Below are 24,704 nucleotides of genomic sequence, written 5' to 3'. Positions count from 1 at the left end.
GAAAACCTCAAAGCAGACTCCACGCTTAGCAGGGAAACCAACGTGGGACTCAATCCATGACCCCAAGACCATGACCTGAGCAGAAATCAAGCATGGGAAGCTCAACCAACTGAGCCACCCAGGTACCCGTCCCTCAAATTACATCAAGTTCACAGCAGGAAATCATCTCCTAGATGGAGATTTTAAGTTTAAAAAATTACTCTTATTTTAATAGATGTAGTATGTAATCAGAAACAAATGTGAGATATAATTTGGTGTTATAAAAAATAAGTATAGGGGCACCTGGGTGGCTCAGCCAGTTAAGCGTCTGTCTTCAGCTCAGGTCATGATCTCAGGGGCCTGGGATCGAGCCCTGCATCGGGCTCCCTGCTCAGTGGGGAGTCTGCTTCTCCCTCTGCCCTTTGTCCCCATGCTCTCCCTCTCTCAAATAAATAAAATCTTAGAAAAAAAAGTAAGTATAGAGGAAAAATGTATACTGCCTATATATAGTGAACATTGATGGATTTACTTTCCAGAAAGATTACTGCAAACCCTCAGAATTATTACTCTATAGCTGGACAGATAAGATCCTTTATTCAATAAATTTCTTCAAAGACTATTTGCTGAACGCTAATTATGTGCCAGTGGTTCTGTGTTTAGTGTGCAGAAAGGGTAAGACACAATCCTTGGCTTGAAGGACTCCGCTTATAAGGGTCTACTGTCAACTGTACTTCAATTAAGAAAGTTTTCTATATGTCCTTATAAAATCTTTATTTCTAAATTTAGTGACTCAGACTGTAGGCAAAACCTTATTTTGTACTTATACTGAACATCAGCAATGTTTCCATAATATTTACAACCAAATTATTATTATTTTTAAAGATTTTATTTATTTATTTGACAGAGATAGAGACAGCCAGTGAGAGAGGGAACCACAAGCAGGGGGAGTGGGAGAGGAAGAAGCAGGCTCATAGTGGAGGAGCCTGATGTGGGGCTTGATCCCATAACGCCGGGATCACGCCCTGAGCTGAAGGCAGACGCTTAACCGCTGTGCCACCCAGGCGTCCCTACAACCAAATTATTAAACTTTACAATAAATACTGTAAAGAACCAGTATTTGTTTATTTATAAGGACCATATACAGAAACTCTACTATGAAAACCTGCATTTTTTATTCCTGCTGAGAAGTACTGTATCACTTTAAATTGAGCAAGAAGTCCTATTATATAGAGTGAGCATGACAGTTAATATATGGGGTTACCCTCGTGATTCTTTTCTTTCAGGATTAAAGAGAGATTAAGCAGACTGAGAAGAAGCAGCTGTCTGTTAATTGCCATAGTTGTAACCAAAATTTACAGAGAACGCCTGACCTACAATGAAGCCTTTCTCTAATGCAAATTACGATGAGCAATTAGGAATCTGTAACTCTGGGCTCATATCTGAACTTACATTTTTGCACTAGAATTTACAAGAATTTTTGTTTTTAACATATTCTAACCCTTCAAATTAAAACAAGTTTCAAAATTATTTATTCAACAGAGACTTGCACAGCTCAGAAATGTTTCAAGTTACTTACAGAGATCTTAATTCATCACCTGAAAGAATCATTTCATTTTTAATAAAGATAAATTTGAGTTCATTTTCAAGGAACAAAATACCCATTTCATCTACATAAAATCCCTCATTTGTTCTAAATCCAAAGAGTTAAAATGGGAAATTCTATGGTCAATCAACCTATAAAACTATTTTCAGAGGAGACTTTTTTTTATTATTTAGTAGTACAAAAACCTAAATTACCAACTAATCATGAAGATACTCTGAGAGATAATAAATAGAAAGAGGTGTTGTTCAACTCCTGAGCATGTGAAGCAGGTAAGTGGAAGTAGGTAAAGGACAGAAGTGGCAGAAGAGAAGCATATGCCTGTACGAAGACCCTTACCCACCCTGACGGAATGGACCTCCTCTGTCACCGGTGAGCACAGACGTGCTGGGACAGCTTCTGACTCTGATAAAACTACATTCTTCTTAGAATCACCATTTCAATGGTGATTTTTTTTTTTTAACTAAATGAAGAACTAATCAACACACACGGTAAGAAATTAGATTTTTATCAATACACAAATAAGTTTACTTAAAATCAGCTCAGTTACATATTTAAAAAAAGTTTCAGAACCTCTCCCCACCAATGTCCATAAACTAAGAGGTTCACGTGAAACCTACAGTCCAACCTAGGAGCACCAGTGATGGTCCAGGTACTAGCTGACCCACTTCTCGTCACTGAGACACAGTCACAAACAAAACACATCTCTTGCCTGGATGAGTAGGAAGAATTCACATAAAAGAGCTTCATAAAACGTCTATGAAGGAGAACTGGTAATATCAGAAGAGTTCCAGCACTTCAATTGAATATAATTCTCTATTGTTCTTTTCTTGATTTAGTTTCTGCAGCTCGCGAAAACTTACTTCAATCTTGTTGAGCTCGGAACAAATGCATATCTAAAGAAAAAAGTTTCAGAGTAACTTTTACTGTTAACTCCCCCAAGAACAAATCCTCCATGACTACTTATAACTATTCCAAGATAAAAATTTTAAGAATAAATTATAATTTAAGTGATACTTGGGTACCAACGAAACTCAGTATATATCAAATAATCACACACCTGGGATTTCACAAACTTGTAAAGACTTAACAGTAGCCTTTTTGCTTCTGGTATCATTACCACAACAGTAAAGTTAGCATCCAGAAGTAGACATATCCAATCCATAATCTGAAGACAAAGAGGAAAAGGAAAGTTAAGATTTTAAATTTAATTCTAGGTTAATTCATTTTACAAAGTCCAGAATTATATCAGTTATAAAAACTAGTTTTGTTTACAAAAATCTAAACATTTAAGTTCAGAGTGGAGTAATTTCTAACCAATATAAAAGACATTCTTCTTTGATTTACATTTGTTATTTTACAAGCATAACTGAATCTTTTTCATAGCATTAATCAGTAAAAAGAAAGCAGAGTGGTATTTAATCCAAAGGAGAATGAGTACTTTTTATTTAAAAACTTTTTTTAAATTGGGGCTCCTGGCTGGCTCAGTTGGTGGAACATGGGAATCTTGATCTCAGGGTTGTGGGTTTAAGCCCCATGTTGGGTATAGAGATTACTTAAAAATAAAATCTAAGGAGTGCCTGGGTGGCTCAGTCGTTAAGCGTCTGCCTTCGGCTCAGGGCGTGATCCCGGCGTTATGGCATCGAGCCCCACATCAGGCTCCTCCGCTAGGAGCCTGCTTCTTCCTCTCCCACTCCCCCTGCTTGTGTTCCCTCTCTCGCTGGCTGTCTCTATCTCTGTCGAATAAATAAGTAAAATCTTTTAAAAAAAATAAAATAAAATCTAAAAAAAAAAACATTATTGGCAGTTACAAAAAACAACCTGCTCACCTCCTACTCTGAAATATACACTATGTCCCCCAAAATAGGGTATTAAAAATAGGGTATTAAAGATGAACTACCACAAACTAAAATACATTACTACACATTTACTAAAGTATTCTACATAGTTCTATATCTTCAGATGGTATAGTTAACATGAAAATATCACTTGTCATGAAAAAGCATTAAGGATTTTTATCCTTTAACCGATTATCCATCTGGGTAGAGAGAGGAAGGCTGATCCCTAAGAAACTTCTTACACCAAAATAAATTTTGTATGTATCAAGGAATTAAACACAGAAAAGGACACCATGAATGTACCAGGGAAAGAAAGGGTGGTTATTTTTATATTCTCAGAGTGGGAAGAGCCTTAAGCATGACATAAACATAATGAAACCAAAAAGGAAAAGCTTAATAATTTTAAGAGTTAAAATTTAAAGGGGCGCCTGAGTGCCTCAGTTGGTTAAGTGTCTGCCTTTGGCTCAGGTCATGATCTCAGTGTCCTGGGACTGAACCCCATGTCAGGCTCCCTGCTCAGTGGGGAGTCTGCTTCTCCTTCTCCCTCTGCCCACCTCCCCACTCATGTTCTCTAATAAATAAAAAGATCTTTAAAAAAAATAATTAAAATTGTAAAATAAAATTAAAAATTAAAACTTATCTATGGCAAAAATTACACTGAAGAAAGTAAAAAGTGATAGGAAAAAAGTACTTACAGTACACTCCACAAAAAAAGGCTAACTTTCTAATACACAAAGAATTCTTTATTAGCCAAAATTAAAAAGACAGAAAATGCAATCAAAAAACGGACAAAGAGCCTAACATGGCAATTCACGAAAGGGAATATAAATAGGCTAGAAGAGATGGCCACAACCCCTCAGAAAGGTACTGGCATTTTCAAAACTGAAAATGTGGAGCACCTAGCTGGCTCAGTCAGAAGGGCAGACTCTCGGGGCGCCTGGGTGGCGCAGTCGTTAAGCGTCTGCCTTCGGCTCAGGGCGTGATCCCAGTGTTCTGGGATCGAGCCCCACATCAGGCTTCTCCGCTAGGAGCCTGCTTCTTCCTCTCCCACTCCCCCTGCTTGTGTTCCCTCTCTCGCTGGCTATCTCCCTCTCTCTGTCAAATAAATAAATAAAATCTTAAAAAAAAAAAAAAAAAGAAGAAGAGCAGACTCTTGATCTCTGGGTCCATATTGGGCGTAGAAATTACTTAATAAGAAGAAAAAAGAAAACTAAGAATGTATGTACCCTTTCTGCAGTAATTTCACTTGTGGGAATAAACCCCACAGGTGTTTTCTCATAATCACACAAGAGTCTCTGTATAAAGATGCTCACTGAAGGTTTGTTTACAATAGTAAAAACCTGTAAACAGCTTAAATGCCAATCAACAGGGGACTGAACTCTCCACAAAATGAAATCGTATGTGTGGTTAAGAAGGACAAGGCAGGAGGTGCCTGGCTCAGTTGGAAGAGCGTGCAACTCTTGATCTAAGTTGTGAGTTCAAGCCCCGCGCTGAGATTACTTAAAAAAAAAAGAAGAAGAAGGTGGCAGAGGTAAATTGCTCTAGAAAATGTTCTGGGGCACCTGCGTGGCTCAGCTGTTAAGCGTCTGTCTTCGGCTCAGGTCATGATTCTGGGTTCTTGGGATCAAGGCCCGCAAAGGGCTCCCTGCTCAGCGGGAGCTCTGCTTCTCCCTCTCCCACTCCCCCTGCTTGTGTTCCCTCTCTTGTTCTCTTTCTCTGTCAAATAAATGAATAAAATCTTAAATAAATAAATAAATAAAAAGAAAGAAAGAAAGAAATTGTCCAAAACAGAATACAGAATGAAAACAGTGAAGTTCAAATAGCATGAATACTATGATCTAATTAGTATTAGAAAGACAAGAGGAAGATAAGTTAGGGTATAGAAAGAAAATTTCCAAACAAAAAAGAAACTTTTTCTTTTAAAGGTTTTAAATAAATAAATAAACAAATAAATAAATAAAGGCTTTATTTTTAAGTAAGCTCTACACTCAACGTGGGGCTCGAACTCACAACCCCAAGATCTGAGTCACATATTTCACACAATAAGCCACCCAGGCATCCCAAAAGAAACTGTTGTTTTTTTTTTTTTAAGATTTTATTTATTTATTTGAGAGAGACAGCAAGCTAGAGAGAGATAAAGAGCATTAGTGGGGGGAGGGGCAGAGGGAGAGGGAGAAGCAGACTCCCCACTGAACAGGGTTCTTGACATGGGGCTCAATCCCAGGACCCTGTGATTATGACCTGAGCCAAAGGCAGACACTTAATCAACTAAGCCACCCACACCCTGCAAAAGAAACTCTTAACGTTGGTTATTCCTAAGAGGGACTATGGGAGTGGAGATGCAACCTTTGGTATTGCTGCAATTTTTGACTATGAAAATTAACTACTTAACAAAATTTTAAGTGTTTCAAACACTTAATTAGGGTAACATATCCTTAGACCACAATAAACTTTAAAAAAAATTTTTTTAAGTGGGGCTCCAAATGACAACCCCGAGATCAAGAATCACTTGCCCTCCTGACTGAGCCAGCCAGCCAGGTGCTCCTAACCACAATAAACTTTTTAATGTTTTAAACTGCTTCTCAACTAAATACTATATTTAAAGAGTACCAGGAGATTCTTTGAAAACATTTTTTCGTTAATCTTTATTCTCTTATTCTCAAGAGATTAGGACGCTTATTATCACCCTCTCCCAAAGAAGCTAAGAAAATTCTAGAAAACGGTCACAATAAAGAACCAAGAATTTTTTTCTAAGATTTTATTTATTTCAAGAGAGAATGTGCACATGCGTATGTATGAGTGGGAGGAAGAGGAGAGGGAGAGAGAATCTCAAGCAGATTCTGTGCTGAGTGCAAAGCCTGATGTGGGGCTTGATCTCACAATCCTGAGATCATGACTTGAGGTGAAATCAAGAGTCAGACGCTTAACCAACTGAGCCACCCAGCTGCCCCAAAGAATCAAGAATCTAAGATGTAGGGGCGCCTGGGTGGCACAGCGGTTAAGCGGCTGCCTTTGGCTCAGGGCATGATCCCGGCATTATGGGATCGAGCCCCACATCAGGCTCCTCCGCTATGAGCCTGCTTCTTCCTCTCCCACTCCCCCTGCTTGTGTTCCCTCTCTCGCTGGCTGTCTCTATCTCTGTCGAATAAATAAATAAAATCTTAAAAAAAAAAAAAAAAAAGAATCTAAGATGTACTTTTCTTTAGTATATAATTACGACTCAAAATCTATCTACCAACTTGACAGATCCTCCCCACCTCTCACTCCAGTGGTTTGTATATATGGTGAGAGAGAAGGTTCATATGAACTAGAAGACAAAGAGAAATCAGTAACTGAATTCCAAGTTCTGACATTATATATATAACCTTATTTTCTTTTTTTTAGTTTTCCCAGTACCCAATCAAATTAAAAAGATTATCTCACACCTATGTTTATTGCAGCATTATTTACGTTAGCCAAATTATAAAAGCACCCCAACTGTCCATCAATAGATAAATGGATAAAGAAGAGGTGGTACATATATACGATGGAATATTACTCAGCCATTTGCAGTAACAAGGATGGATCTAGAGGATATAATGCTAAGCAAAATAAGTCGATCAGAGAAAGACAAACACCATATGATTTTATTCATATATGGTATTTACAAAACAAACAAAGAAAGAGACAAACCAAAACACAGACTCTTAACTAGAATGAACAAACTGTTGATTACAGAGGGGAGGTAGGTGGAGGGATGGGGTAAAAAGGTGAATGGGAATAAGAGTTTACTAATCATGAGTACTGGGTGATGCAGAATCACTAAACTGTATACCTGAAACTAATATAATACTGTATGTTATCTATACTTGCATTAAAACAAAAAGTAAAAAAGTAAAAAAATAAAAATAAAAAAACAATTACCTTACCTGGTTCAGGGTTGGAGGGTGTAGCCCAGGAAGAGTCATAGTAGCATTTTCACTACACTTCAGATAAAGGAAATACAAATACTGGAGAAATAGCTGGGTAGGAAGAAAAAGGACAATTTAACACCTTGATAGAAAAATGTTCTCTCTATATAAAGCTAATAAAGAGACTGAAGATTTTAAGATACTACTGAATTTAATTATATATCAAACAAATATGTTAGACATCTGGGGACACAAAAATGAATAAGATACAGTCTTTGCCATCAATGAGGAGTTCATCTGGTTTGGGAGAGGTGGACAGGGAGCTTATTCTGTTTGTAAATAATAAGTAGAAGAGAGAAAATCCACCAGCAATTTTTAGTTTCTACTTAAAAGAAAAAAAAAACCACCAGGGGCGCCTGGGTGGCTCAGTCGTTAAGCGTCTGTCTGCCTTTGGCTCAGGGCATGATCCCAGCGTTCTGGGATCGAGCCCCGCATCAGGCTCCTCGGCTGGGAGCCTGCTTCTTCCTCTCCCACTCCCCCTGCTTGTGTTCCCTCTCTCGCTGGCTGTCTCTCTGTCAAATAAATAAATAAATATAATCTTAAAAAAAAAAACACAAAAAACCACCAAAACATGTATGTATGTATATATTTTAAAAGTAATCTCTAACACCCAACATGTGGCTCGAACTCACAACCCTGAGATCAAGCATCACATGCTCTATGGATTGAGCAAGCCAGGCACTTGTTTTAACTTAAATGGATTAATCTGGCCTTCAGGCTTGGCACCAGAAACATGCTAAGATCTGCCAACCAAAAGTCACTGTCTCCTAGGCACAATTTTTCAGCACGGGGGCTGGGAAACCTCTTATTCACATGAAAGAACCTGATAACCTTTCAAATGCCCTAAAGCTGCTTAGAGTTAAGCAGTAAAATTTAAACCAGAAATAAGGAGTGCCTGGGGTGGCTCAGTCAGTTAAGTGTCTGCCTTCTGCTCAGGTCACGATTCCGGAGTCCCAGGATTGAGCCCCACTTCAAGTTCCCCGCACAGCGGAGAATCTGCTTCTCCCTCTGACCCTCCCCCATCTCGTGCTCTTTCTCTCTCTCTCTTTTTCAAATAAATAAATAAAATCTTAGAAAGAAAAAAGAAAGAAAGAAAGAAAGAAAGAAAGAAAGAAAGAAAGAAAGAGGAAGGAAGGAAGGAAGGAAGGAAGGAAGGAAGGAAGGAAGAAAAAGAAAGAAAGAAAGAAAGAAAGAAAGAAAGAAAGAAAGAAAGAAAGAAAGAAAGAAAGAAAGAAAGAAAATTCTATAGGATGTCTAAGAACACTTACAGTGACATGTTGTGCCGGGATGTCTTTCAAGTGAGGCAGAAGAAACATTTCGCTGTAAGCCGAATGAAGAATTGCATTTCTACTTAGGAATAAAGGAAAACCCTGTTTTAATAAATAAAGCCTTTTCTACTGAAATTATGATGAACTCCCTTCCCCAATGATAGCTCTTCTAAATTTATATGAAGTTTTACTTTTCTCAAAGAGCTCTATCACTGAACTTTCTCATAAATACTAGAGGTCACTTGGAATACTTCACCCCTGTAACTGGTATTTATCCAGAATACTAATTTTTAGAATCAATAAAGCTTCTGCCTTCACAAAGCTCCTTAAATCAGGCTTAAGTAATTTGTTTGCATATAACACTGACTATACTCCATTTTCCAGCAGAAACTGAAAAAAATTGAAAAACAGTAAAGAAAGGATCTGAAATGATGTATTTACTCCCTACTTACTGCTTGGCACTTGACTGTGGGAAACAAACAATGCGGGGGAAACTATTTCAAAGGATACAGCAGAGCTGCTCTCTTTGGTATCACAGGGCACGAAGTGGTCTCCTCTGCTGTGTCCTGAGGCTTTTCATTTAACTCCCGATCACAGTTACCACAGTTTTCTTCTTCAGGATTGAAGCCATTGTGAAGAATTTCCGTTTGCTCTTCCATTTTCTCCTCTTGCACAGAATCACTATAGTCAGAAACTGATTCCATATTGATTTCTGCTTCTTGAAGACTGTCATCACTAATGCTATCATGTAAATTGAAAGTAAGAAATGAATTCTTATCACTGCATGATCTCACTGGAAAAATGTTCATTTTGTAAGCATTCAAAGTTTCAGAAATCAAGTAATGCAAAAGATTAAAAACGCAGTAACGAGAAACCACCATCAGCTTCTAACTTACCTCAAGAAAATTTTTAAGCAAGCACAGGTGACTGATTCAGGAATGTCAGGGAACTGTCGTAGACAGAGCTGTAACATCTGCACATCTGCCTTTTCTAAGGCAGCCTCCATCAAGCCAGGGCACAAGCTAAGACAAAAAACCATGAATCATTTTTGTATATTAAGAAAAATCTCAATTGCAAAAAATGTATAAGCTTTTTCAGATGATGAAAATTAATAAAAACAAGGTCCAAAGAGTTATGCGCATCAAGTTTGGTATACACACTTACCTGTAAGAAAGCACATGTGTTTGGATAAGCTGCATCAGAGAGTTCCGGGGATAAAATGATGGTTCTGCTTTATGTCTTCCCAGGAGTTCTAATACTATGTCCCCAATAATAGTATGAAAGTCAGGCGTCCGCTTAATAGCCAAAAATTTACATAGTTCTACTTCGATGTGTTTTTCTGAATCTTTCTGAAAGGGCAGAAGTAAGAGTTTGGTCTGGTACATTAATGTCACTCTGAACTTAAGAGTTCCTAGCTCAACATTTTCTTAAATCATTAACAGTATTCATGCATTCCTGTGAAACTGGGAGTTGATGCTATAATTCGCTGCACAAAGACAAAGTACAAAACACAAAACAAAACAAAACACAATGCCACGGTTTAGAAATCAAATTCTTTAAGAGGCTAAGTTACAAATATAGTCAATGCAAAGGGGAAAGAGATAGTGATGAGACCACCACCATTACACTGACCACACAAATTACTTGGTAAGAGCCAAATAAGCCGAAGTACTGGATAGCTCTTAATACATATACAACTGTTAGTTACAGATATAATAAAAAAAAGATCGTAAAAATTAGAATGAAAAGTAGATGGGATTTCTTTTAACCACTTGAGTTGATTTTTTGTATTTTTAATATTATATTTACCTTTATAGCTGACAAAAGTTGTTTGGATGCTGAAGGCTGTACACTCACTTCAATTTTTCTTCTCCTTAACTGGAATTAAGTAAATTGATTAGGATCTCAAAACAATGCCAATGGTCCAAAACACATTTAGAGGAATATAAAGTGTCCTAAGGAGACTAGAACAGCACACTTATCCTCTAATCAAAAACTTTTTAAAATATTTTAATTTTGTTATAGTGAAAAGTGGGTTTATCTCAACTAATCAACTAAAATACCTTTAAGACTTGTAATGTTTTTGTTTCTTTTTAAAGATTTTATTTATTTATGTGACAGAGAGACAGCCAGCGAGAGAGGGAATACAGCAGGGGAGTGGAAGAGGAAGAAGCAGGCTCCCAGCGGAGGAGCCTGATGTGGGACTCGATCCCGGAACGCCGGGATCACGCCCTGAGCCAAAGGCAGACGCTTAACGACTGCGCTACCCAGGCGCCCCCAATGTTTTTGTTTCTTAAACACAAAATCTCTGTCCTCAAGAAGGCATTACTACTAATTGCAAACTGTCCATTTTCACACCTGTGTCTTACACATACACACGCCCATAAAAATTAACTACTAGACTACACATGTCATTTCTGGATGAAAGATGTCAGGTTACTGGGTTCAAGATTCCAATTGCTCTGCCATTAAAATCAAAGCTATAGGGGCGCCTGGGTGGCTCAGTCCACTGGGCATCTGCCTTCAGCTCAGGTCACAATCTCAGGGTCCTGGGATTGAGTCCCGATCGGGCTCCCTGCTCATTGGGGAGTCTGCTTCTCCCTCTCCCTCTCCCCCTGGTTGCGTGCACACGTGTGCTCCCTCTCTCAAATAAAATCTTTTTTAAAAAAAGATCAAGGCTATAAGCGTTGTACAGATGCGAATCATTAAGATAATTCCACCTTTTTCTTTTTTTTTCTTTCATATTTGCATTAACATTTCTATTTCAACTACCAAACTTACAATTCTCTTCGACTGCTCTGAGTTCTGGGATCCGAGTCCATATCCCCGAGATGTTTCCCAGTTTACAAAATGAGGCACAGTCTGAGTGCCTAAGAAAACACAAAGTATACAATTTCTGGAATTTTTTGACCTACTGTATTTAGCCAACCAATCAAACAAAGAACAACAAAAAACGACCATTTGTGCACAATTTAAGAGAGGCTTTAGAGATCACTGAATTTCCCTGGGAACCCCAGATCGGTACATCACAATACAGCATAAAGCTGTGTGCCCAGCAACATTAAGCCAACAGATGAGACCACTGGTAAACCCGGGTGAGGGAAAGTATTAATGATTTTGTCTGGGGGACTCTCCCGTTGTCCCTGAAGTCAGAACACTGGTGGTCAGAACAGTGTAGCTCTTCAGCCTGAAGCAGTACTTGCAACGGAGACTGTTCCCAGGGTAGCTACCTGGGTCAAGGACACTTCAATGAACAGTGGCAAATTTCAACATCAAAAACGGGCTCTGTAAACTGATGGTTGTGGAAATCTACATCAAACTAGAAGTTAATACAATGGTTTATATTAATAAAAAACAGAAGGTCCTGGGGTGCCTGGCTGGCTCAGTCAGTAAAGCATGCGACTCTTAATCTCAGGGTCATGAATTCGAGCCCCACAACAGGTACAGAGGCTACTTAAACAAACACGTGCGTGCGCGTGCGCACACACACACACACACACACACACACACACACAGAGGTTCCTACCTGGATCCTGACTATGCTTGAGTTTTCCAAGAGCACCTGCTAAGGAAGATACTTCACACTTGTATGGAATCACAGTAAGAAATTTCCCATGTAGCATAAATAAATTTTCCCCGTAATACCAGAGCTACAAAAAAAGTTACAAAAAACAGAAGTAAGATCTGAGTTGCATTTATAACAGTAACTTACCGTATGAGCAATCTTAATATAACAAAAAATGACAAAACAAAGTTAAACAACTTTCAAAATAATCTCACATATACAACTTATTAATTGGGTAGGTTTACACAGCCTTTATTTTTGCCCACATGTGAATAAAGCATAATTTAAAGGATACTCTTTACTCATAAAAATCTGATCAATATATGCATTTAAAATAAATTATTTTAAAGTAATATTGCCACTGTTATACATCTATTAACGTAATAATTACCAAGGGTACTATAACAGGGCACTCTGTTAACGATGTGCTAGAGGAAAAAACCAGAATTTAACGGTTCTAGCTTATCATTCCAATTTTTAAAATAATAAAATGTAAGACAGATATATGAACAAAAAGCTTAAAGGAACATGTAAATCAAACTAAGTTTGTTAGACTGATAGAATTGTGAGTAGTTAATTTTGTTATTATTTGTTTAAATATAAATTAAAATTATACTGTATTCTGTGAAATCTAGTCTCCTTATGCTCTAATCACAATTATCTTAATATCGTATTATCTTGATTACATTTTATTTATATATGAACATTCACTGAACCAGTCCTTAGTGAGCACCTCTGATAGACGTTGAAGATGAAATGGGTAACAAAACAGAAAAGGACCCCTGCCTCAGGAAGTTTGGTCTGGCTGGCTAAAATTTTAACTCTTCAATAATTCTTATGTAAGGGGCGCCTGAGTGGCTCAGTCAGCTAAGCATCTGACTCTTGATCTCAGCTCAGGTCATCATCTCAGGGTCCTGGGATGGAGCCCCATCGAGAAGTCTACTTGATTTTCTCTCTCTCCTTTCCCTCTGCCCCTCCCCCTGCTCACAGCTGCTCTCCTCTCTCTCTGTCTCAAATAAATACATAAACGAATCTTAAAAAGATAATAATTCTTATGTAACTCCACAATAATGTTTACTATATAACCTAAAAGACTAATTTATTAGGAAAAGTAATAGCCCTGGCGCAAGGTTCAAAACACAAAAGTAAGAAGGGGCTCCTGGCTGGCTTAGTCAGTAGAGCCTGTGACTCTTGGTCACAAGGTTATGAGTTCAAGCCCCACGTTGGATGTAGAGAATACTTTAAAAAATAATAAAAGAAAAATACTTATCAAGAAATACAAAAGTAAAAACATCAAAGAGCAGCTATGTTTTATTTATTTCTTGTTCTCCCTTGATCTAAAATTGCCTATAATTTAAAGTGACAAACTTAACAAAAATTGAAACAATAACCAAATTAAATATCATCTTGCAGGTAAAAAATATTTCTCAATTTATTTATTTATTTTTTTAAAAAGACTTTATTTATTTATTTGACAGAGAGAAAGACAGCCAGCGAGAGAGGGAACACAAGCAGGGGGAGTGGGAGAGGAAGAAGCAGGCTTCCAGCAGAGGAGCCTGATGTGGGGCTCGATCTCAGAACGCCGGGATCACGCCCTGAGCCGAAGGCAGACGCTTAACGACTGAGCCACCCAGGCGCCCCTCAATTTATTTTAATCAAAACCTGCCAAATTATTTAAATCTGAGGTCTCTTCCTTTATACTATATTTATCATGCACAAAAGTAACTAAATTTGAAAATCCTCAAAAACAAAAACTTACTTGACCGCTGGTCCCCTGTGGTAGCTCTCTAGAAGTCTGTAGCGTTTGAAATTTTGTGTTCCATATGGAGAGGCATTCTGTAAAATGAGACAAATTCAGATGTTGTGCCACGTACAATCTGTGACACTGAGGGTGGTGGGCAAGTAAGTGGTGAGACTAGGGAGAGTCACAGTTAAACACATACATCTTGCTTTTAGGTATAAAAGGAGCAATGAAGACAGTGAATGCCACAGAAACTCAAGGAAATGAGATCATATGACAAGAAGTGGACATGTGTGGGGGCAGGAGGCATATGGGATATCTATATATCTTCCCCTCAATTTTGCTGCGAACCTTAAACTGCTCTAAAAAATAAGGTGTTAATAATAACAATAATAAAAAATTAGTAATAACTGTTGATATGGAAAGGGCTCTACGATCTCTCAGGTGAGTAAATAAGGCACACAAGTGTGAACGGTACGCTACCATTCATATAAAAAGAAGAGGAAAGAATAAGCAGTAATATTTGCTCATATATACCTGAAAACACTCCAGAGACAAAGGAAGCTCTAACAGTAGTTACCGGGCTTTGGGGATTAGAGCAGGAACCAAAAAGAGGGATGATGATGGTACGGGAGAGAGGAGCAGCACAGCATGGCAAAGTGACGAAGCACCAAGACTTAAGAACAGTAAGGTCTGCGGCCTAAGTAAAGAGTCATTCTACTTAGTTCTCCCATACCTGTTTGCTAATTTGTGAAACAGGAGTGTTATTACTATTTTCTCTCCTAGTGTTCTTGAAAAATTAAATGATACAAACGAGATAATATACACGAAACGCCCAGCACAGGATAGCTATGCTGTTAACTAGTCACCCCAATCTTAATAAGAGGGAGAAATATGAGAACAAGGAACACAGGTGAGGATGGGCAGATTAAGTACACAGTCAGCAGGGAGAATGGACTCAATAAACCAAAGGACTCTTGCTCTGAAATTGGGAAAAGAGATTGGAAAAAGTGAACGGGGTCTAGAATGTGGAGAGACCTGAATACCAGACAAAAGATTCTGAGTTTTATAACGTTGCTTGAAAGACCCCAATGTCGCACTAGCAGGAACAAATGTATTCTTGGTGATAGACAACAAGTCTGTGTATGTGTGGAGGGGTGTCTGGGGGCACGGTGAGGTGAAAATGAGAATGATGCTCTGAAGTCAGAGATGGAGAAGCATACTAGCTTCAAGTTGTCCGAGCCCAGTGGACTGCCATTCTGCTGACATGTCACAAGGCTATGAATTTGAATTTACTGCAGGGCTTTCCAATGATCAAATGCCTATGGGCTCGCACAGATATCTGCAGTTTTTATTCCTTTAAGACATTAGTCATGAGCAAGGAAGTGATACAAGGAAATGTTTTAGAAAGATCGGATGTCTGGCTGGCTCGGTCAGTACAGCATGTGACCCCTGATCTCAGGGTCGTGAGTATGAGTGCTGGGTGTAGAGGTAAGTAAAAGTAAACAAATTAATTAATTAAAATACAATAAATAAAATAAACTAAAAAAAATTATCTAATGTAAGATGAAATCAAAGATCTATTCAAGGAGAGTTAGGAAGCTACAAAAATAATTTGAGTACGACGCTAAAGAAAATGAAAGGGTGATAATAAATAAAAAAGAAAAGGAAGACTAAAAGGTACACTTTGAAGGAAAAATCCAAAGGACTTCTTAATTGCTCAGATTTCAGTCACCCTTGGAAGCTGGCAGCGGTGGTCCTAGAACCGCTATGTGATCGTGATCCAGGACGGTGAGTGCAACACCACTTCGAGCGTTACCAGACACCACGGTCTTGAGCAACAGTGATCTAACCACCCTCTGACTTTTTTCCGGTTCACGTGGATGTATTGGTATCAAGGTTTCATATATACATCCATCAGAACCTGCTGGAAACAAATATTTGTTATTCATTATCAGCTAAAGGATAGTTCTGTATCTATTACAGTTAAAGGCCTAGGATGCTTTCAAGACATATCAATTTGATACAGGAGACAATTAAAAAATAAACAAATTTAATAATCACATCACTCTATACTTTCCCTTAAATTGTACTACAAACCTAAACTTGAGGGAGGAATACTATTAATAAAACTCTCAGTAAGAAATGTCACAACAGTTAAATACTTATAATAACTTAAAATATGAGAGGGAACTGCAGGAATACAGACAATCTAGTCCCTAAAAGGCTGCACCTCAAATTCGAAACTAATTAGCCTTCTGGTCTATACGTGACATTTGTCGTTAATATATATCACACTGAAAACCGTATGAAATTGCTGTTTTTTGGCATGTCAATTGAATTTTGGCAATTTTATTGTGGTTCTAGCTATGTTACAAGATTTTATAACCCTTTGGTTCAGACTCCCTCATTTCACTGTTCATTCAGTAAGCTCAAACTTAACTCATAAACTTTCATTTAACAATAAGTATATCTGGGGCACCTGGCTGGCTCAATCAGTAGGGTATGCAACTCTTAATCTCAGGGTTCTGAGTTCAAGCCCCATGCTGGGCATGAAGATACTTAAAAAACCAAACTAAACCAAACCAGTAAGTGTACCTTACAAATTAGACTATAAAAAACCAGTCCCTCCTAAGCAAAGGCATTAAATGGATTCCAAAGACCTTCTAAATAAGATAAATAATGGGAAATTTTTCTTAATAGCCATTGCAAACATTTGCACATTAAAAAACTTCACAGATTTTTTAATTGGGGTGAGAGGAAAGGATAACTGGGTGACGGGCATTAAGGAGGACAACTGATGTAACAAGCACTGGGTGTTATATGCAACTGATGAATCACTAAATTCTACCTCTGAAACTAATTAAAAAAAAGATTAAAAAAATCTTTAAATTGTGCTAACATGAAAATAATGTCCTTGCTTTTTCCTCCCTTAATTCTCTCAAGACAACTCCAAGAGGAGCCATAAAGGGCAGGATGAAGAGGACACCACAAAGGCATTCTTCTTTTTACTAGTCACCTAAGATTAGGGTTATACTCTAGACCATTAGATAATCTACAAGGGATCAACAAATCTATAAAACATTGACTGGCATAGGCCACGAATGCTTTGTTAGATTTCTTTAACCCACCCACCTCCACCACTGTTCAAAGAAAGGTACCGTAAATCTTAAGGCTAGAAAAGAGAACCAGAGTGGTCACTTGATACCAACCTTATTTTATTTTTTATTTATTTTTAAAGATTTTATGTATGTATTTGACAGAGAGAGAGAGAGAGAGAGCGAGCACAAGTAAGCAGAGTGGCAAGCAGAGGCAGAGCCTTCTCCGAGCAGGTTCCCCACAGAGCAGAGCGCCTGATGCGGGACTCGATCCCAGGACCCCAGGATCATGACCTGAGCCAAAGGCAGACGTTTAAGGACTGAGCCACCCAGGGGTCCCTTAGCTATTTTATGCTTTACTAATTACAGTATCAAAGAACCTGGCCTTATGATGATAAAGATAAAAGATGATTTTTTTCCTTTTTTATTGGTATTATATTATTATTTATTGCTTATGATAAATCCTAAGACATAAAAGTTACTGCAGAGAACCACTGACTTAATGCATGACCGGATATGGCAAAGTGCAAAAAGCGAAGGCACAAACGCTTGTAAGGAAGCATGTGAAGGAAAGTGCTAGAACAGAAAACCGCAAAAACCCTAAGACTCAGAAAACCCACCATCCTTTATTTACAATCTCTGAAAGTTTAAAGAAAAATACTTACTTAATGTCATCAAAGAGATGAATTTCCGATCCACGGATGCACTGAAACCCTGTATAACAGATTTTTCTTCTTGTCCAAGTATGAGCGTGTATTTGCTTAAGGTACGTGAGTTGAACATTTGTATGTAAGCAAAGTAATCTCCATGCTGCACATAAAAAGGTTATTTTATTTTAAAAATATTCCCATTTCAACCAACTATATTTAAATGTTAAAGCCAGTTATTGCTCTCTTCTAATTACTTTAATGAGTGCTTAAAACCCTCTTGTTCAAAGTAAAAATGTTCTAAAAAATATTTTTTTGTAACTAGCAGATTTTTTAGAATTTTAAAAAGATACACAATAAAAATTATCTTCTGAAATAGTGAAGCCCCATTTTAGTTTAAAAGTAATATATGTGAATTTGCAATCTCACAAAATAGGCCAGGAAATAAAGATATCACTTACTTTTTCAGTAATAAAGATTAAAACAGGATGCTTATATACCATGAAAATCTTTGTCCACCTAAAAAAATAGGCAGAAAAATTATAAAATGCCAAATCACCAGCTGAAAGAAACCTATCAATCTAAATTTCAGAGAATATCTTCTGTTAAACATTTTTTAAAGTCAGAGAGACATCAGAGAACTTAATTCAGTGTTTCGAAATACACATCACAGAGAATTACCAGGCATTTCTCTGTCAAATGCATTTCTGGATTAAATGCAAGTTGCTGAACTTCCCAGAGCTTTAAAGACCACGTGAACTGTAAAGTTCCAAAGGGGTGGGTGTGTGACAGTATGCAGTGTTATTCAACTTATTTGACTCCTCCCCTCCCCCCTTTCAGTCACTTTTGAGACTAGTGCTCTGAGGAAAACATCAGGATCTCACTTGCCTTCTTTAAGTGACAGAGGGCTATGAGGCACAGGGAGGGTAAGGGCTTCAACCAAGGCTACATAGCCAGATTCTGGCATAGTGGCCATTAGAACTCAGATCCTCTACCTATATCCCTTTTTCCTAAAGATTTCCTCCAAACACAGGTGCTCACGCATTAGAGACATTCAACAGGGCAGTCCAAGATACACCTGGTCATTGTCCACAATGTTCACTAAGCACAAGCCTTCCCCTTGACTTTTAGAAATTTAGCTTGCATCAGGTGGACCAGGAGATGCAGCAAGTTAACTAAACAGGAAATGTGATAAAATAATGGGGATTGGAGAAATGTGAAATCATGAAATTTCCTTCTATCATTTGAGTGAGTCACTTTCCCAGTTTTATTCCAGACTCTGGGAAAGCAGGGTGCTCAAAACACTATCATGATGTCACTAACAAGAAACTGTACTTGTCCTCAGGGGTAAGGGTGCTGACCTTGGCAGTCAGGGCAATGTAACAGAAACAGAGATTTTGGTCTCATGGCATTACCCATTTCATCTTCAAATAACTCACTATCCAGTCTTCTGTCATTAAACAGGACTCTTATGACCCTACAGTTTCCCCAATCACCTATCACTCTAGAGGCTTTTGGAGGATGCTAATTTGGTTAACGGCATATAAATCGTTTTTAATTAAGCTTTTATTACATTTATAACCAAAATACTTTTGAACAAGGTAAAGAATGTTATAAAAAAACCTGCACAGTACATTTTTATCATGGAAAAAATTCACTTACAAGTACTGGAACTTACTTAATCACTTCTTCATCAGAGATAACAGTTTCAATTTTCTGCTGGGGCTCTGCAAGCAAGGCCTCTAAACCACGAACAGCCCCTTCCTTGAAGAGCACTAAGGGTTCTGTCCCTTGTATTGAATGTATCCTATATATCTCAGCTGACAACTAGAAGAATATAAGAATACATTAGTTTTTATTCTAAAACAAGTGCTACCTAAGAGAATAAGGACATTGATAGAAAGCTTATTTTTGAAGAACTGATTTGTTTTCATTTTGACTCAGCTTTATATGGTTCCAAAGTCAAATGTACAACATAAAATACATATAGAAGCCTTTTGCTCCTATTCTGTCTACCCTGTCTCCTGCTCTCCCCTTACGTCATCACTTTTTTAAAGATTTTATTCATTTATTTATTGGAAGACTTTATTTATTTATTTAGAGAGCGCATAGGTGAGCAGGGGGAGGGGCAGAGGGAGAGGGAGAGAAAATCTCAAGCCGGCTCTGTGCTGGACGGCTCCGTGCTAAGCGCAGAGCCCAATGTGGGGCTTGATCCCACGACCCCGAAATCATGACATGAGCCTAAATCAAGAGTCAGATACTTAACTGACTGAGCCACCCTTACGTCATCATTTTTATGCATTTTTGGTTTATCCTTCCGTTGGGAGTACTGGAGGTTAGGTACGCCCTGGCTCTCCAAATCCTGCAAGTGGGGAGAGGTATAAAGGAACCCACTAATGCAGCTTTAAGCAGTTCTGGTGCTAGATAGACTGACGCCATAATTATAACTACAGCCTGTAAGCCCAAGAAAAGAAGGTAACCCCACTATAAAATTAAGGATCGTGTTACTGCAAGGTAAATAAAAAGACTAGGGCCAGGAGACAGCACAGTTAGCTAGCTAGAAGTTTTAAGGGTCCAAGTGATAACTGTCATTATATCTCAATCAGTTCTATTATGTGCCACTTCTAAATATGCCAATTATATTTAGTTAGACATTTAGAACTGGAAGGAACTTTCAAGGTTACCCTAGGTTGAGATGCTCATTTATAAGTAAGAAAAGTCAATTAACACACTTTGGGTCAGGGGTGCCTGGGCGGCTCAGTCTGTTAAGCTTATGAGTCTTGATTTTGGCTCCGGTCATGATCTCAGGGTTGTGAGATCGAGTCCCGCATCCAGCTCCCCACTCAAGAGGGGAATCTGCTTGAGATTCTCTCTCCCCTCTCCCTTGAACCATCCCCCCAACCACTTGTGTGTGCTCTCTCTATAATAATAAATAAATAAATCTTTAAAAACACACACACACACTTTAGGTCATTAGTAGAAAAGGCACAGTTACTCAAAGTTCTTTCTTACTGCATTCTGTGCACTCTTAAAATACATAATGTATAAAATTAGCAGGCTCTGTTCTACCTATTTTAAGTGAGGGCACAGTGAAATTCTCACCATAAACATCTAAACTTGTGGAAAAAAACTGCAAACATATCATTCAGGAATTATTTAAATCCTTAATCTCATGTAATAATAAAGTTTCTATTTTCTAACATACTAACTCATGAACTAAGATGTGTTCCAAGATATACCATAACTAGAATGAAAAGCTGATATAACTTTTATGCTCACTTTCACAGATGTATTAAAGTAAACAAAATACTACATTACAAATTATTCTATCTCACCAATAAGCTAACAGACACATTAGAAAATTCAAAGACTAATGTGTGAGCCTGGGTGGTTCAGTTGGTTAAGTGTCTGCCTTCAGCTCAGGTCATGATCCTGGGGTCCTGGGATTGAGCCCCACATCAGATCCCTGCTCAGCTAAGAGCCTGCTTCTCCCTTTCCCCGCTTGTGCTTTCTTTCTCTCTCTCAAATAAATAAAAATCTTAAAAAAAAAAAAAAAGGAAAGAAAAAAAATCCAAAGACTTACTGTAGCTTTAAATACTTTATCGAGGTTTACATCTTCATTACTCCATATTCTCAAAACCTTAAATTAACACATACAAGTTAAAAAAGCATTCCAATTTCCACTACATCTAACACAAATGGTTAATAAATGAACATTTGATTTGTTGTATAATTATATAAAACGTTTTAAAACTCACCTTATTATCATGTACAACGATGTACTCTCCAGTTTGAAAGTTACACACAGCTGGACATGTTATAACTTGACCTTGTTTCACTGACCAGCTTCCCAAGGGTTTCTGATCAGAAACCTTGTAAAATCAAGGTAACATACAATATTCAAAAGGTCAATTTCAGACACATTAAAAGCAATTAAATTTACAATCAAGACAAAGAAAGAATTAAAATAAGAACATTTAATAAATTTCCTAAATTAAAAAAGTAAGTAGTCATAAAAAGATAAACATTGTATGATTCCACGTAAGACAGAAAGCAGAATGGTGGTTGTCAGCCACTGGGGGAATGGGGAGTTACTGCTTAATGGTAGAGGGTTTCCGTTTTGCAAGATGAGAAGAGTTTGGGACATGGATGGCGGTGAGGGCTGCACAACATAAACATACTTAATAACCTGTACGGTACACTCAAAAATCATTGACATAGTAAATTGTATGTTGTGTGTATTTTATTACAATTAAAAATATAAAAAAACATGGGGTGCCTGGGTGGCTCAATTGGTTAAGCATCAGCCTTTGGCTGGGGTCATGATCTCGGGGTCCTGGGATGAGCCCCCCATCAGGTTTCCTGCGCAGCGGGAGTCTACGTCTCCCTCTCTCTCTCTCAAATTAAGTAAATAAATAAATCTTTAAAAAATAGGAAAATATATTTAAAAAGTAAATTAACACTTTCTAGTAAATAGTATATTTAAAAAATGGGATTCCACTGTGCCTTTGAAGAGAGGCATAGGAAACTGAATAGGTAGAGGTGGGATCATGCCAATTCCAGTCACTGTGTTTCTACGCAGAAATTGCAAAATTTTAAGTCTACTTGACAATGGAGGTAAAAACCAACGGTGTCATCAGAAAGAGTCAAGACCAGCAATTATAGGGAATGTTAGCAACCTGTTCCCAAAACTTCAAAGTAGATAGCTAGCTTCTTAAAAACACAGGAAACTAGGTTCAGCAGTCCAGATAAAAATAATTACTTTCTACGAGGCCGCTAAAAGCAAAACTGCTTAGGAGTGTTGAGTCAAGAGTTTGGATAAAAAGGGGGTGGGACCTATAGAGCCTGCCCAGGGCTCAACTCCAGGATTTACAGCGTGTAGTTAGTTGGCAATACACAGCTCACTCGAAATAAAGATTCCCATCAAGAAATCAAACAAACAAAACAATCCGCAAAACTTCTTTCACCAAAGAGAGGGGAAAAGTGGGCACAAAGTTAAACCACTGTTCCCACGCTGCCAGTCATTCTCTCCCGCTCAATCTCCTTCAATCCTTCTGCGGGGAGCTGGGGTAACAGAAACCCCGGGAGGGGATCTTAAGGCCATCTCCGGGAGATGCGAAGCGAAAGCACAGGTTTTCCTTTCCGTTCTGAGTCTAGCCCACGTGCACTCAGACGCTCCGCCGCCTGTAAGTCGGAAATATGCCTCTCTCCAGATAAACAACCAAGTCCTATTCTAGACCCCATTCAGCGTCCCGGAGAGGCCAAGACAGCTCTCCAATAAGCCACTCGACGATCTCTTTCTGAAGCTGTGAGAAACCTGCAGCTCTCGCTCCGTGCTCAGAAAGGGGCGAGCCCTCAGCGGGGGCTCTCCGATCATAGCACCCTCACCTTATAGAGGATGACGGTCCTGCCGCCGTCTGTTACTAGAAACTGGTCTGTTTTGTCGCTCTGCTCCACGCCTAGGAGTCCGTGAGGCCCGGCACCCAAGGGTACCGCAGACAACGTGAATCCTTCCTCCAAGGCTGCCATTTTGGGCAAACCACGGCCTGCAGCGCATCCCTCCCGGCCGGCTCTGCGCTTTCTCTCGCGAGAACTAGGAGCCCGACTGGACACGCACACGCCAAATAAGAAACCTGTTTGCTGAGCCGGCGACCTCTGGCGGGCGCGGCTGGCTTGCCTGGCCGTGGGGGCCCCCGGGTGGGCGGAGCCGGGACTTTGCTTCTACACCCCGCCTCCCAGTCACGCCCCTCAGAGTCCCGGATGTACTTCTCCGGAGAAGGGATGGGCGGGCTTACCTGTTACGTTCAGCCGCTACAGGGGCGGTGCACTTTTCAGCTGAGGATTTGAGGGGCGGATGGGTGGGCGTGGCAAGTAGGCAAACATATATAAGCACCTTTTTGTTTTGTTTTATTTTGTTTTGTTCTTTTAAGTGAACTCACTGGGAATTCTTACCACGGCCTCAAGAAACCGTGTGCTAAAGAAATGTACCTCTTTCGATAAAGTCTTGATAAAGTGCTGTACCGAAGTGAAATGCCTAATCCCCCAGCTTCTCCGAACCTTCTCTAGGCGTCTAGTATCCGTGGCTTTTCGGACCTCCCAGCTTGTCTCAGTCTCCTTTTGTTGTCTGAGCTTGCGGACAAAGCTCTCTCCAGCTAACGAGAACTTGTCAGGTGGAAGGTGAAGTCAAAGGGTCAGTCCCCTCAGGCAATTTTTAGCAAGACGTCATTTCTGGGAAAGATTTCTAATGTTATGGGATTGATTTAATTAGTAATGTAAAAAATAAAAAAAGATAACCAGTTCAGGTTCTTAGGGAGAAACCATCTAAAGAGGCAATTACTAAAGAAACCTGTTCCATGTGTAACGTCACATGTCAAACTTTAAGCATCCACACAGATCAGATCCCCTTGTGTGTGGAGAGTCTTCATGGCTACAACACTGCAACACTGGAAAAAAGAGAATATTTAGCTACTGAAAAGAAATCAAATACCATAAATTCTTTTTTTTTTTTTTTCTTCCTTAAGTAGGCTCCACACCCAGCATGGAGCCCAACACAGGGCTTAAACTCACAACCCTGAGATCAAGACCTGGGCTGAAGAGTCAGACACTTAACCGACTGAGCCACCCAGGTGTCCCAAATACTGTATGTTCTTAATAGGGCTAACAGACCTTTTATTTTTCAAAGTTGCCAAGGAATTAGACTATGAATTTGCGGCCTCTTTGTTGGTTAGAAAAGAAACACTGTGAGATTCAGTCCATCTTGGCCTCAGTGAAACCTTCCTTTTCCTTCCAGTACAATTAATCAGCCTCTCTACTGAAAGTTGTTTGGTGGGGTGCCTGCGTGGCTCAGTTGGTTAAACGTCTGCCTTTGGCTCCAGTCGTGATCCCACGATCCTGGGATCTAGCCCCACATCAGGCTCCCTGCCCAGAGGGGAGCCTGCTTCTCCCTCTGCCACTCCCCCTGATTGTGCTCTCTCACTCTCTCTCTCTCTCTCAAATAAATAAATAAAATCTTAAAAAA

General features: G+C 38.9%; 1 protein-coding gene across 2 annotated transcripts; it reads right to left on the bottom strand.

Moving 5' to 3' along the window:
• Positions 1–2,071: 2,071 nt before the first annotated feature.
• Positions 2,072–23,281, bottom strand: NOL11 (nucleolar protein 11). Of its 2 annotated transcripts, none has more exons than XM_026512434.4 (18): positions 23,075–23,281; positions 21,445–21,558; positions 21,270–21,326; positions 19,365–19,513; positions 18,148–18,205; positions 17,705–17,849; positions 15,677–15,868; positions 13,960–14,036; positions 12,162–12,285; positions 11,417–11,505; positions 10,445–10,513; positions 9,800–9,984; positions 9,532–9,657; positions 9,146–9,376; positions 8,636–8,714; positions 7,326–7,418; positions 2,640–2,747; positions 2,072–2,475 (listed from the first exon to the last, which is right to left on the bottom strand). In XM_026512434.4, the coding sequence occupies exons 1-18, from the start codon at positions 23,213–23,215 to the stop codon at positions 2,359–2,361; spliced, it is 2,154 nt and encodes a 717-aa protein (XP_026368219.1). In that variant the 5' UTR covers positions 23,216–23,281; the 3' UTR covers positions 2,072–2,358. The 2 variants fall into 2 exon arrangements, with proteins under 2 accessions (XP_026368219.1, XP_026368220.1); XM_026512435.4 differs by having other exon boundaries at positions 15,677–15,865.
• Between the last annotated feature and the right edge of the window lie 1,423 nt (positions 23,282–24,704).

The sequence above is a fragment of the Ursus arctos genome, unplaced genomic scaffold (genome assembly GCF_023065955.2).
Source record: "Ursus arctos isolate Adak ecotype North America unplaced genomic scaffold, UrsArc2.0 scaffold_24, whole genome shotgun sequence".
In the NCBI taxonomy this organism is placed as follows: domain Eukaryota; kingdom Metazoa; phylum Chordata; class Mammalia; order Carnivora; family Ursidae; genus Ursus; species Ursus arctos.
This window is presented reverse-complemented; position numbering and strand designations above follow the sequence as displayed.

Coding starts and splice junctions, on each gene's coding strand:
- NOL11 (XM_026512434.4), bottom strand. CDS start 23,215: ATGGCAGCCTTGGAGGAAGGATTCACGTTGTCTGCGGTACCCTTGGGT. Junction 17,850..18,147: donor TAATCTTTATTACTGAAAAA/GTAAGTGATATC, acceptor TTTTATGTGCAG/CATGGAGATTACTTTGCTTA. Junction 11,506..12,161: donor CAAGCATAGTCAGGATCCAG/GTAGGAACCTCT, acceptor GTGTTTTCTTAG/GCACTCAGACTGTGCCTCAT.